Source organism: Hemicordylus capensis, chromosome 6 (assembly GCF_027244095.1).
Source record: "Hemicordylus capensis ecotype Gifberg chromosome 6, rHemCap1.1.pri, whole genome shotgun sequence".
In the NCBI taxonomy this organism is placed as follows: domain Eukaryota; kingdom Metazoa; phylum Chordata; class Lepidosauria; order Squamata; family Cordylidae; genus Hemicordylus; species Hemicordylus capensis.
Window position 1 is genome coordinate 75451551 of NC_069662.1, and position 15088 is coordinate 75466638.

The 15088-nt window shown below is 43.7% G+C and overlaps 1 protein-coding gene across 5 annotated transcripts in view; it reads right to left on the reverse strand.

The window, feature by feature from the left end:
- Positions 1–15088, reverse strand: part of EXOC3 (exocyst complex component 3) — a 64596-nt gene that overhangs the window by 14122 nt on the left and 35386 nt on the right. Inside the window, exons 1-5 of one of the 5 annotated variants that reach the window (XM_053259336.1) lie at positions 7186–7332; positions 4122–4313; positions 2637–2822; positions 1391–1610; positions 490–1171 (exon numbers count right to left, since the gene is read on the reverse strand). In XM_053259336.1, coding sequence (XP_053115311.1) covers positions 490–1171; positions 1391–1610; positions 2637–2645 — 911 coding nt within the window. In that variant the 5' untranslated portion in view covers positions 2646–2822; positions 4122–4313; positions 7186–7332. The other 4 variants (XM_053259335.1, XM_053259332.1, XM_053259334.1 and 1 more) reach the window with 4 other exon arrangements.

The following is a 15088-nucleotide window of genomic DNA, read 5'->3' on the forward strand; positions in this document are numbered from 1 at the left end:
TTAATTAGGATTAAACTACGACCAGCAGATGCAATCTGATCTTAACTGCCAATTATAGCTTAAACTTAGTTAACTGTGGTGGCAGGACCATGATTGTTCTCATGCCATGCTCCATGGCAGTGCATCTGGCTCAGCTATCACAGTTAACTCTAACTACAATCACGTGGGTCATGAGAACAAGCCCAGGATGTGTCACATGTGCTATGTGCAAATCTTATGGTAATTACTTATGGACCATCAGTAAATGCCAGGGCCATACAGCTTTGGCTATCCTGCAGATGCTGGACTACAATCTCATCATCCCTAACAACTGTAAGTGTGGATGATGCAAGTTGTAGTGCAACAACAGTTGGAGGGTTGAAGCTGTGCCACCGTGGTATACATAAATATCATCCATACCAGTCCACCATTATGTATCTATCTAAACACATCAATCTAAAACCAGGTGTTGTTGATACTTTCTACTATACCCAAAAGCAGTACCCTTACCTTTTATAAGTATTTAAAACCCATGTTAAAAGGCTAACAATTTCATTTGCTTCCAGATCTTCAGAAGCCAGGTCTTGCATTCGTTGAGACAATGCCTGGTGGTACATGATTAGTAACTTTTTGAACATTTCATAATGTGGTGGAAAACATTGATCCATAAGATTTTTAGCCACCACCAGATCATCAAGGACATATTTGCGGATTATTTCCAAGTGGCGAACAAGCCACATTTTGTCAGATTCTCGGGTGTCTGCTTGAGTACCTTCAATCCTAGTGGTGACAGTACGATCCAATACATTAAACATTTTTTCCTTCCACTTTTTAGGCCTGCCAGGGGGAATAAACCCAGTTTGCTTTTTTCTATCTAGCATGCGTCTGTCTATTTTCTCTTCCCTTTCAATTATTCTGACAACTGAAACCAGCAAGGTTGGATCTCGGCGGACTGTGACAAGAGACCTCTGAATGACCATCCAGAGTTGCTTGGCCAGCTCTTCAGAAAGTTTTTGCATATCTCCAAAATAGTTATCAATGAGGTTCATGTCACGGGTGTTCTTGCTGTCCATACGATACTGCTCATACATCAGATCATCTCGTGAACACTCCAAATCCATCAGCTTTCGATGGGCTTGCAGCAATTGTCCCTGCTCAATCAAATCTTGAGTCTCCCGAACGATCTCTGGCACTGAGAAGCAAAAGTCAAAAAAGAAATGTGATAGCATTACACCACACAGTCATCCTTTCAGAACATGCAGTTGCATGAGAAGCCATACTATGCAATGTTTATGACTCTTCCTTTCCTTTTCTGACAATTTCAAGCCAAGCTTAATTGTGTCTCCAACACATCACCATAACATTACACTTCTGTTATTCCTTCTGGATGAAGCCACATATAGACTCATACCTGAGAAGATATTTTTGAGATTTTCCACAGCAGCTGCAAGTTGGCTGTGTTGAACTACAGCATCCTTAACATCCTTGAGGTTTTCTATGGTGTTGATACTCTGTCGCCAGTCTTTATTGACATCAGCCAAAGAACGCTGAATATCCTTGACATCATTCAATGCATTGTGGAGTTGGCTTAAACCAGTTCGAACTCCATCTAGCTGTGACTGGATTGCTGCCTGAAAAGTAAAACTTAAACATTAGTTCACTCTACATTAGCAACAAACAGCTAAGAATCTCTCTGATAGGGCTCTTCCCCACCCCCACACACAAAAAGAAACCATTACAAGAAAAACTACATTCGAGAGCAAAAATATGACAAGGAATATATAAAATATAATAATTATGAAGTCACATGAAACCAGTATGTGCAATATTAAAAACCAGCTTAACCCACGCAGAGCATCTGCACACTAGTACTTGATTGCTCCCCTCACCCCCTGCCATGGCCGCCCTCAACTCAGAGATCTCTCCACCCTCACCTGAGCTGCACTCCTGCTCCTCTTCACCCATCTTGGTCACTCCTCCATTCCTTTTCTCCATCCCTCTCACCCCTCTTGGTTGCGGCTGCAGCGTTGCTGGAACCTACTGGCCAAGCTGCAGCCTACTATCCCCAGAGACCTCCTCACCCGAGCTCCGCTCTTGCTCCTCCCCACAGGAGCAGCAGCAGTTGACTGGGCCCTCCCTTGCTGCCGCCACCGCCAAGGCTGCTCGTTCCCCTCAGGCCGCTGCCAGGCCCGGGCTCATCCCTTGCCGGCCTGCCTCCCTCCACCAATGGCCCAAACAGCAGTAGTGGTTGACTTGGTCGCCCCAAACAGCAGGTTGACTGGACCCTTCCTTGCTGCTGCCGCCATAGCCACTCGTTCCCCTCAGGCCGCTGACAGGCTTGGGCCCATCCCTCGCCCTTCCTTCTTTCTCTATCCCCCTCCCTTTCTCCTCTCTCCTCCACTCACTTTCCCCCTCTGTCTGTCTTCCCCTCCCTTCTTCTCTCTCTCTCTCTGTCCCTTCCTGAGTTAACAGACCTTGTTCATCTTGTTTCCTCATCTAATTCACACAACGGCAGCCTCCTTCTCCTGAGGGGACTCTTTCCTCCCTCACGACCCCCCTCTTTGCTGACCCCTGCCCACTATCATTTATATATAGCGATTCCTCTCCTCTACAATCAAGAACATCTTCCGATCAGTAACAGCTGCATTCCAACTGACCTTAACCATCACAGGCTCCTCCTCCCTATCTGAATATGGAATCTCCACTGCCCAATCACCATGTTGCTTCTGCTCTCACAGGCTCCTCCTCCCTATCTGCATATGGAATCCCCACTGCCCAATCAGGTGCTTTTGCTCACAAAATCTCGCGAGAGCTGCCACACACGGGATTAGCCACAGGTATGCCTTAGAGAATTAAATATATAGATTATGAAAACACACGTTTGAGCCAATCAGTGTAATGCAATATAACTACCATTCCTTAAAGATACAGAAGAAAATCTTATCTTTCTCTTGTATAACTATAAAGGGATTCCCTATACTAGTGACATTTCAAACTATGATGAAAAATAAAGATAGGAGGCTAGATCCAAACAACTATGCAACTGGTTCTGAACTTGTGTTTATTGAACAGAAGTTTGCCATGCCACCATGAGATAGAGGGAAATGTCAGAATTAGTTTATGATACAGCATGGAGGTCTAGTATTAAAGAGAAGATCTCTAAAATCCCACTCGATACATTCAGGCTAAAAGAGCTTTTTGGATTTCAGCCAGAATGCTTTCATCTATATATTTCTGTATATCTGTATATTTTCTCTGTGTAAACTGCCCTGAGCCATTTTTTGAAGGGCGGTATAGAAATCGAAATAATAATAATAATAATAGTTCAAAATAAATTGCAGTACTTGCACAAAACTGAAATCCAGAAAATTTACTGCTCCAAGTTACAACCTGACTCAGGGGACATTAAAATACTGTACATGTGAAGACAAGTGTAGAACCTAGTAGCATTCTGCATGTGCAACTTACCATGAAAGTGACACATATATAGGCTTTAAAAAAAAAAAAGTATTAGATTGAGGTTTACAGTTCAATCAAAATTTGGACTTTTTTTCTAAACTGAATTGGGAAGTGCTGTAAGAATAAGGCATGTCAATAGCCTTTTAGGCTATAAGGAAACACTGAGGGAAAGTAGGATTTCATAGAAGGAAGGAGTAAAGACTGAGATTAAATAAGTTTAAAAGGGAAAAGAAAGTTCTCAAATGCTAAATTCCAGATGGATACACAATGCAGAACAAAATTAACTGAGAGACCTGTGGGATTCTAAACAATAGCAAATATATTGTGGCACAAGGTTTTAAGGGCTAAAACTCACTTGTAATTGATGAAGTGAAGCCCATGAAAGCATATTCCTCAGCATATTGGTTAGTCACAAGTTCCCACAGGACTCTGTTCATTTTCCAAAATGACAAAGGAGGTATTCTCCTCCAAGGAAATAAGGTCCCCACAGTGAAGGGGCAAGGAGGGGGACCAGTATTCTCAGTTCTTCTACTGCATGCCACTACTTTACATTGTGACAGTGTCCAGCATGGTGTTTTAGGCCTTTACATGCTATGGTTCTATAGACAAAGTCTTTACTAAGATTCTAGACTAACATATTCTGTGCTTAAATAAGAAATAGGCTTCGTTTTGAAGTTCCGTACCTTCAACCTAGCTTCCACTGATGCTTTTTTGCGCGCTTCCCTCCGACGATACTGCTCCACTTTATCTAGCTGGTCTGGCCGCTGAAGCATTCCAGCCACCCTCTGTACAGCTGTTGCAACAGCCTCCTTGCCGGTCTCCTCCATTTTAGAGCTGAGTCTTAAAATGCAGATATCTTCATATCTCAAGGGACACTGAAGAAACAGGATAATTAAATATTTAGAGAGACATTTTACCTCAGACACCACTTACAGAACAAATAGATCAAAGACATTTGCTAGTGACAAAGCCAATTTCAGCAAATAAAGCGCATTCACTTGGATAGCTGCATAGTGGTAAGTACCTGCAGCATAACAGCAAGAGACACATTATGAATTTAAAAAGAGCATCATTCAGTTTAATTGCTCCATTTTAATTCTGCTCATTGATTGAAGCTGTAAAGCTGAACACTGTTCATATTGTCAGGAAGCACATTCTGATACTAGATCTGCTACGTGAATGGATGCTCAATTACACTAGATTAGGGATTTCACCTTTCCAATAGACCCATATCTACAATGGGGCAAATGGGGGCCAGGCCCAGAAAATGGGCCTGGACCATGTTTATATGAGCCAGCCCTGTTATAGTAACCCCAGTTGGAGGCTGGGCGGCAGCACCAACTGACTGACTGACTGAGCGAGCAGGGGCGTAACTATTATCATGCAGACATGTTCAAAGAACATGAGCCCCCTGCCCCCAGCAGCTGTTGAGAGCCCCTCACCCCTCCACTGCAAGGCCCTCACATTGCCCCACAAGCCCCTTGTTCCCCACCACTGCCATGTGGGGAATAGTGCTAGCTGCTTTGTGCCACCCCCTCCATTGCTCCTGCCTTGCTGCCTTCTCTTCCTCCTCCTGCCACTACCTCTTGTCTCCTCCTATCTCCTGTCATCATCCACCATCATTTCTCCACTACTTTTTGCAGTCATGAGCAGAAGGATGGGCTATTTCCTCTCTCTCTTGAGCAAGAAAACAGCCCATCCACCCAAGAGTCAATGGGGAAATGACGTCGAGTGGTAAAGTAGGAGGAAGCAGTAAGGCAGGATGAGAAGAAGGCAGCAAGGCAGAGGGTGGCAGCAAGGCGGGGGGATATGGAGAGGCTAGTGCCAGCCTCCACATGGCACAGAGTTGCCTTACCCCCCAGAATTTCAGGTTTCACCCAGATTTTAAGCATCTCACCCAGATTGCTTAGCCCACCCAGATTCGCCCAGATTTCAGATTTCATTTAAAAAAGCGGGGGGAACCTAAGCTCTACCCCTTGTAGAAGCGGAGTCATGGAGCAAAACGTGCAGTCACTATTCTGCTCAAAAATTATTTTCAAACCAATTTACATAATATGTAAATTAAATGCCTGGATTTGGAAAACCAGAATATGGCAACCCTAACATAGCAATGGAGGGGAGTGGGAAGGTTCACAGAGCAGGAGGGATTTCTGTGTTGGGGGGCCTTCATGCAATTTGGTACAGTCCTTTTGCTACAGTACTTTTTCTGCCAATGTGACTGAGCATCACAAACATTGTTGTCCCCACCGTACCTGCTGTCTGATGGGGGAGAAGAGTGAGGAAGGGGAAAGTCAAAGATCAGAGAGGCAATCCATCTCACCTTATCCTCTGCTTGTCATTGGCTGAAAAGTGTGCAGGCTGAGGCAAGCTGACAGCTCAGCTGAGGAGCCTGTTGGACAAGGGTTGTAGCCTCAGCTTACAACTCGTCAGCCAATGACAAGCAGAGGAGGAGAAACTCAGAGAGAGAAGAATGGGGCTAAAAAGGGATAAAGGGATCCTGTCAGGCAGGAGGCATTTACTTGCAGATCTGGAAGGAGGGTGGATGGTTCTGAGTGCTCTATAGCAGAGACAAACAGGGGTGTTGTTAGGTATGTAAAAGATCTGGGGCTCAAGCCCACAAATCTCCTTTTGATAATTAAAATCAGTCATACTCCCCGCCCCAGATAAGTTACATTTTTTAAAGGTCTCTCATATAATACAGTGGAATCACACCAAATGTAGCACTTGTCTTTTCCAGTTTCCCTTTGGAGATGACTCAGATGTAGTTATTCTCTGGGGAGTCATTATTTAGTTAAATTATCAAAAGAGGGGTTGTGGGCCCAGATCTTTTAAGTACCTAGCAAGGCCCCTGGTCAGGACTAAGTCCACTGAAGTTAACAGGGCTTAAGCTAGCCATGTCTAATTTGTTTCAGTCATGACTAACTTAGTTTGGATCTTGCCCAGTACCACTAATTTGAATATCATGAATACTGTCAAAACACCAGTTCCTGTTTTAATTATAAAACATAACATATTAAGAAAAGTAGCAGCATTTTGGCTGTATTAAAAAAAAAATTCTATTTGGTTTTGGTATTCAAAACCAGAATCTACATGGTTCCCCCATTCCTTATCCTCACAACCACCCTGTGAAATAGGCTAGGCTGAGAGACAGTGACCTGACCATGGCCAGCCAATAAGACTGTGGCTAAGGGAGGATTTGAACCCAGTCGCCACAATCTATGTCCAACACTCTAACCCAGGGGCAGGCAACCTTGGCTCTCCAGCTGTTCTGAACTACAACTCCCCTGGAAATGATGGCTGGATGTTGTGTAAGAACTTGTATGTATGTTCACCATCATCATGTATGTTTTGCTATTGTCTCCTGTAACAGTGTCCATGCAGGCTACACCCCATTTCCTACACAGAAGCGATTTTTGCGTAGAAACCCGTCATGTCTATTTTGCAGCCATCTGACTGGGAGTATATCTGAAGAGGCCGGCGCCGCCACACACACTCTCCCCGTCCCGGTCTCTAGCCCCGGGGAGGGGGGCCGGAGGAAGGGAGCCGCCACTTTCAGACCCTCTCCCCCAACCCCCGCCCCGCCAGGACTCAAAAAATAACGTGCCTATAACACACACCCAGAAAAGCAAAATCGCCTCGATTTTGAGACGAGTCCATTGGGACGCGCAAATCCCTCATCGGGGCCAAGCGCAAGGGCAAAGACCGCAAGGACCGCCGCGCCGCCACACTCACTCACGCCCCGCTTACCTGGGCCGGGGGTAGCTTTACGGAAGCCTCTGACAGACCAGCTCGAAGAGCGCTTGCGCCGCATTGCATCAACCACGAGCCAAAAAGGCCGAGAGGCTCACTGCGCGTGCTCAGCCGTGACGTGCGCGTGCGCGTGCGCGAAATATGACAGCACCTGTTTTCCTCTCGCCCTACGCGGCGGACCCTCCTTCCAATTCCAGCGACCATTCAAAGGGAGGAAGGTGTGAAAGAGCCCGGCGGGGGCGTTAGTGGAGGAAGGGTTGTCAGGTTCTGCGTCGAAAATGGGCGGCTCTCACTCTTCAGCCCCAAGCCCACGCAGCCTGCTGTTGACTATGGAAATCCTTATCTTCGGGTGTCCTCTCTATCAGGGATGCAAATGACGTTGTCGATGCTGGTAATTCTTGGATAATTCACAGATCTCGAAGCGTCTGGACTTCCCTTCTCCCGCCCCTCCAGCCAATACTGCAAAACGGATTGGTTGACCAAGAGGGGGCGTGGTCACAATATTTAAAATCTCTCTCTTTCCCGCCCCCTGCTGCTGTGCTGAGTTTTTCTCCATTATCTTCTCTTACAAAAGCAGCTTCTCTTGCTCCCGTTCGTTCTTCTTATGTCTTTTCCTTCTCTCCCTAACGTATTTCCTTCCAGTACATCCCAGTGAGAGTCATCCAGCTCCTACTCCACTTTTATTACAATCTCCTTAGTAAGGAGACTAGGCAGAAAATGAGTAGTAGTCTGGCCAAAAACAGACAAATGAGAGAGAAAGAGCTGTGCATGTGCAACAGTGCCTTTTGCTGAGAAGGTGCAGTCGATTTCTTCCCATACTCTTAAAAATAAGATGTGTGCCGCTGATCATGTGCAGAGTACCTTTCCTGGCAGTCGCAGCCTATCATTTCTCCATACATTTAAAAAGAAAAACCTACCTCCCTGTTGTTTAAAAATAGATCTATATCAGATTACATATTCTGTTCCACTCCAAAACACTGCTTATTTTTGAGATCTTTAGAAAAACTTTCTCCACAAAATAAAATAATTGTGATGTGTGGTACTGACAGCAATAGTGAGCTTTTGATAGGATGCCTCACAGTAACTGTTTTTTTATTCATGTTTAACTTCTACAGTTACAATCCTATTCAATAAAAATGCACAATTAGGCTGTTAGTCTGCTTTTCTTGCTGAAGTAACAGGCCTGAATGTGTGTATGGTTACTCATGTGCAGCCCTATGCACAATTGTATGCCTGGGCAAACTATATTTCAGACCCTTAGTTTTCCCAACCCCTGAAATGGGGCTATGGTTAAGAGAATGTTAATACAAGTTGCTATCTCTCAAAACATTATAAATAAAAATGAATTATTTCCCATAGATTTTATTACTGGCCTTGGGCTTGTTTTCCAGGTTTGGTGTTCTCCTTCTGCAGAATAACCATCAATTGGTTGCCTTTGATCAACTGACCATTTGTGAGATTTTGATGTTAAAATTCCTGTAGACTAATTTTTTTTAATAAATGCTATTTTGCAACTGGTTCACTTCTCCAAGCTGCCATTTTGTGCCTGGCTTCACCTCCCTAAGCTGCCACTTTGCCCTGGAAGCTTTGGAGACTTTGGCAAAAAAGAAAGAAAGATGGCGGGGCAGGGAGGATGGTTTCCTGAAGCCTTAAGAGTGCCCACACAAATTCATCTATTGACTTGTACATTTCCCCCAGAACCTTTGTATCGTTAACAGGAGCAAGAGATGCAGAAATTCAGTAAGTGCTCTTTTTTTTTACATTATGGAGCAGATATGCAATGCTCGAGTTTGCTTTATTTTTTGAATTTCTGACTGTCATGCAGCTGTTAAGAGCACATATGTCCTACCAAAAGTGACAATACTGCTCCGTAGCAACTGCAGAAATAAGATGTTTGCTCAAGTGAATATTTATTCTTTGTTTTCCTCTTTAGGAATCATTGGACAACAGGGATGTTGTGATCAGTCAAGCAAAATCATAGTTATGACTCACCTGTCATCAAAGCTGATATACAGCCATATACTTAAGTTGGTTAGCAATAATAAATTCAGTGTGTTAAATGCAGGTCTGTATGAAGTTACTTATTAACATTTCAAAAGACAGAATTCCTCTGAAGTTGTAGTGTCTGAAATCAAGGAGCTCCAGTATATTTCTATCATGCCTTCTCTCTTGCCTCTCGCTTTTATTTTCTTTCCCATTGTTTGCTTCATGTCTAATTCCATCTAATTTGTTCATATTTAATTGGAGTTAAAAGGAATGCCATAGCAGCACAATTATGTAAGGTATGGCCTAGGTGCTTCAGGAAAAGGAGATAAAGTTTTGAAATTATTTATATTGTAAATTAATCTAATTATAACAGCAGCACTACTGTTTATATTAAATATAATTATGTAGTTATATATTACATAGACACTGTTTGGTCCTAAGTATTTAATATAATATTTTAATTTACTTTAGATATTGTGCCTTTCCTCATAAAATGAGCCCAGAGCAACTAGCAAAGCAATATGGAATAAAATCACAACCAGTTAAAAATGAAACACAGTATTAAAAAGCTGCATAAAAAGACCACAATTGGCCTAAAGCAAATAATTGCAAGGCTTTGTGAAATAGAAATGTCTTCAATAACTGCTGGGAGAGGGAAGGAGCATGTCCCAGCTGCCTGGGAAGAGAGTTCCACAACTGTGATGCTGCCACAACAAGAAAGCCCTGGCTTTGCTACTTGCATGCCAAGTGCTAAGCAGATCTCAGAAGTAAGACATAGGAAGATACAAAGGAACATAGGAAGCTGCTATATACCAAGTGAGACCACTGGGCCATCTAGCTCAGTATCGTCTACACAGACTGGCAGCAGCTTCTCCAAGTTTGCCAGCAGAAGTCTCTCTCAGCCCTATCTTGGAGATGCCAGGGAGGGAACTTGGAACCTTCTGCATGAAGGAATAAAATAATTAATTAATTAATTAATTAATTAATTAAAATAATAAACCCCCCGCAGTGATGTAGATAGGCTATACCTCACTCGCAGCTCAGGTGGAAGAGGAATGCTGCAAGTCCATCAAACAGTAGAGGAGGAGAAAAGAGGCCTTGAAGAATATATCAAGGACAGTGAAGAAGATGCATTTAAAATGGTCAATAACGAGAAACTATTCAAAACCGATGAAACAAAGCAGGCCTACAAGAAAGAACAAGTCAAGAACCGAGCAGAAAAATGGAAGAATAAGCCACTACATGGTCAATGTTTGCACAATATAACTGGAAAATCAGACATCACCAAGACCTGGCAATGACTTCAGAATGGCAACTTGAAGAAAGAAACAGAGAGTTTAATACTGGCTGCACAAGAACAGGCACGAAGAACAAATGCAATAAGAGCAAAAGTAGAAAAGTCAACAACAAACAGCAAGTGCCTCCTTTGTAAAGAAGCAGATGAAACCGTGGACCACCTAAGCAGCTGTTGTAAAAGATCGCACAGACTGACTACAAACAAAGGCATGACAAGTTAGTAGGGATGATACACTGGAACATCTGCAAAAAATACAAGCTACCTGTAGCCAAAGATTGGTGGGACCATAAAATTGAAAAAGTTGAAGAAAATGAAGATGCAAAAATATTATGGGACTTCCGACTACAAACAGACAAACATCTGCCACACAATACACCAGATATAACTGTAGTTGAGAAGAAAGAAAAACAAGTTAAAATAATCGACATAGCAATACCAGGGGATAGCAGAATAGAAGAAAAAGAAATAGAAGAAATCACCAAATACAAAGATCTACAAATGGAAATTGAAAGGCTGTGGCAGAAGACCAAAATAATCCCAGTGGTAATTGGCGCCCTGGGTGCAGTTCCAAAAGACCTTGAAGAGCACCTGAACACCATAGGGGCCACAGAAATCACCATCAGCCAATTACAAAAAGCAACTTTACTGGGAACAGCCTATATTCTGCGACGATATTTCTAATAACAGCAACAACTTTGATAATAAAATTCAGCCATCCCAGGTCCTTGGGAAGGACTCGATGTCTGGATAAAACAAATCGGTCAATAACACCTGTCTGACTGTGTAAATAAATAATAATACATAAATAAATAATAATGAAAGCATGCAGATCCTCTTCCCAGAGCAGCCCCATCCCCTATGGGGAATATCTTACAGTGCTCACATGTAGTCTCTCATTCAAATGCAAACCAGAGTGGACCCTGCTTAGCAAAGTGGACAATTCATGCTTGCTACCACAAGACCAGCTATCCTCCCAGTAGTCCTACTGAGTTTAATGGAGCTTACTGTAGGGGAAGAATGGCAGTTCAGTCCCCAAATGGCAAAGTAAAACCAGTTTGAAGAAAAATGTGAAATCAACAATCCATCAAAGATAAAAATTATTGCAAAATCTACTTTTCACTATTCATGCACAGGCAAGATATGAACAAACCCAAAACTCCAGCTTGTTGATTCATAGAATCAGAGAGCTTCAGAGTTGAGAAGTTCCTTGAAGATCTTGTTGACCAACCTCCTGCTCAATGCATAAGGCAGACTGTCACAGCTCTTACACTTGAAAATTCTTCCTGATGTCTAGCTTGAATCTGCTTCCTTTAATTTTCAACCCATCAGTTCTAGTTCTGCCCTCAGGAGTTCACACTTTTGTTTCTTGGGGTGCTTTCACACATGATGCTAAAAGGATATTTCTGTATCTTGTGTGCTATTTGTATGAGCACATGAACTTTATTCATGCAGGACTAGAAGTGGGGAAATGCTAATTCTAAGTTGCAATGCCCCACAACCATAAAGACACAAGATGGGAACTGGGATGAAAAGGGCCACAACTTTATTGAATTAATGGTACAACAGTACAGTCACAAGGAGTGGTGCTCCACACCCCAGCAGCATGGGACCATGCTAAGGTAATGTCCGCTTCTGAGCCGCCTCCTTAAATCTATAGGGTGAATGCACTAGGCCTCAGAGTGATGTCCCAGGCCTAAGGACAAAGACCACTCTTCCTAGCCACTCAAGCGATGTCAAACTACAGGCCTTGCCAATCCCAAGCCATGAGGCCTTTGAGGCCAGCAATGCTTCCAAGTTAAAGAACCCAAGTACAGAACTTCCTGAGGCGTAAAGCCTGTAGGGCTGGCCTGTGAGTCCCTTTAATTTGCCAGGCATACTTACCAGTGCTCACCAAGTTTCTAACTTAAATTTTAAGAGACCCACACTGCTCCTGCCAGTTGTGACCAGGAAGGCTGCCTAACTAAGAGAAGCAGTGTGAGGTAGACAAAAAAGAATCCCTGTTCTTGCCAATCCATGGGGACCCAAACAATTCCTGCCTGGCCCCCAAAAGGGTTACCAACAAGGCCTCACTGCGCTCTCGGGTGGGTTGGAGGGTCACCATTCAGAGGACGAATGGTGGCTAGAGAGAGAGCCGGTGCAATGTGCTCTAGTGAGTTCTACCTCCCTGCCACCTCCCAGCCAATCACAGCTGTCACTTCTTCCCATCCATGTCCTCCAAGGGGTGGGGCAAGTCCACTGCACACGTGACGGAACTCAGCAATTGCGGCATGGTAATAATTGTTGATATCATCTTCATTTTACAAATTTGAAAATGCTAGGACCTGTTTTTCATGTGCCAAATGTCCTTGGTGATGCAACAAATATATCTGCACATTCTAATCCTTTATGAAAATAGTATTGTGCATACCAAGTTGAAATTGTATTTAACTGTAAGCAAAGCTGCTACATCCCTATATAGGGCCTCTGACTGAGTTTGTAGTGAATATGATAATAGGATTACAACATTAAAATGAGTGTTAAATATGCTTATAATTCATTTCCATGTAGATCACTATCACAAAGTGGTTGCAAATTTAAAAAAAAAATCATTGCAGAATTGGTCTTGTGAATGCACCCTTTCCATACTGCTGCTCTTACTACTTACTTCCTTACTTCTTCCTCTTACTTCCATACTACTGCTCTTTCCACCTACTGCTCTTCCTATATAATAAAAGGCTTGAGTGTGATCCCGTGCGCCTGTGTCTTTTTCGGCAGTTCTGAGCATGCGCAGAGCGCATGCTCAGAACTGCCGAAAAAGATACGGCCGCCCAGACACGGGTGGCCATATTGGCTAAGTTTAAGGGCCAAATCGGCCCATGTATTGGCCCCCGCGGTGCTGGCCGCCCACCCGCCCTCCCAGCTGATTTTTGAACCAAGCCCCCCCCCCCTCGATTAAGGGCCAAATCAGCCTAGGCACTTGCCCCCGCGGCTTCCACCGCCGACCACCCGCCCGCCTTCCCAGCTGCCGATACCTCCTTACCCCCGGACCACGTCCTTCGCTTGATCGGAATATCTATTTACAGAAGGAGAGAGGAGCTCTCATGCAGAGCTCCACTCTCTTTAAAGTCTCTTCCCTAACTGGCGCTATGGACACGAAGGACGCAATAGGCGTCCTTGACACCCAAAGCGCCAGTTCGGAAAGAGACTTTAAAGAGAGAGGAGCTCTACATGCGAGCTCCTCTCTCCTTCTGTAAATAGATATTCAGATCAAGCGAAGGACGTGGTCCGGGGGTACGGAGGTATCGGCAGCTGGGCGGGCGGGCGGGCGGGCGGTGGCGAAAGCCGCGGGGGCAAGTGCCTGGGCCGAATGGGCCCTTAATCGAGGGGGGGGTTGGATCACAAAGCAGCTGGGAGGGCGGGCAGCCGGTCGGCGGAGGGAGGGGGAATGGCGGCGGGGGGCCAGGAGCGCCGTTACTAGCGCCCGTTATTCAACGGGCCAAAATTCACTTGTATGTATATAAAATGGTAACTGAGAAATGGGTTTTTATCATTCCTGTATGAGCTTGTTTTTAGTCTGAGTATCTCTCTCTCTGTAAACACATTAAAGGTGCAGTCCTATGTACACTTATTTGGGAGTAATGCCCATTGAACTCAGTGGAAATGTTTTCTAAGTAAACATGCATAGGGTTAGCCTTCATATAAGGTGACTTTTGATAGCATCATTAGGGTGGCTGCCTTCTGTTATGGACAAATGCTCTGTATCTTTACTACATGACAGATAAAACCCAACCTGTTCCAACAATTTCTCCATTACTGCATCTCCATGATGGACAAACTTTAGCTGTTGGTTTCTGTTGTTCAGCAGCTATTACAGGTATAGAGTTTCTAGCTCTGTATATACATATCCCATTCTAACATTCATGAAGAATAAACTTCTTCAGTTCTCAGTGCTAATCAGCAGTTAAACATATTGCATCCATCAAATATAATATTGCAGGGCCATTATATAAACAGCTACATATTTTTAGAGTTCAGGGGCAGGCAAATCAGCTTTTAATTAAAAAGAGATTAAACCCCAGTGAACTGCACTGAAAACAAAGACTGAGTCCCAATTATAATTAATCCTTCAGCGCTGTGCACTGTTGTTGAGATGCTCTGCCAGTGTTCCTTGGAATATAGGTCAGAAAGTCCTTAAAATAGGTCAGAAAGTCAAAGTACTTGAGAGAGAGAGAGAGAGAAACCCACCCCAAAAGAAATGAGAAGTCATGGGTTCAAGAATAGGGCTGTTGCCAAATCCAGAGCAGGCTGATCAGCAGGTCTAATTCTGAAGCACTCCTGTCCAAATCTGCCAGTGGTGACTTATGGTAAGTAAGGTATGGTGCCTTTTTCATTATGACAAATGATTTGTTTTGTTTTTTAATGGAAGGGTATTAATACATTTGAACCAGAGCTACATGTTTTATTTAAAAATTATCAGTATTTAGTGTCCCATCCAGTGAAATCACCCAGTCCAAAGAGCAACACTCTGTATTTTAGAAGTGTGATCTCAATATTAGTTTATGTGCACTGTTCTCTGGTATCTTTTCCACAATGTTGACTACCTCCTTTACTTTTAATATCCTGAATAAAAATAGCTTT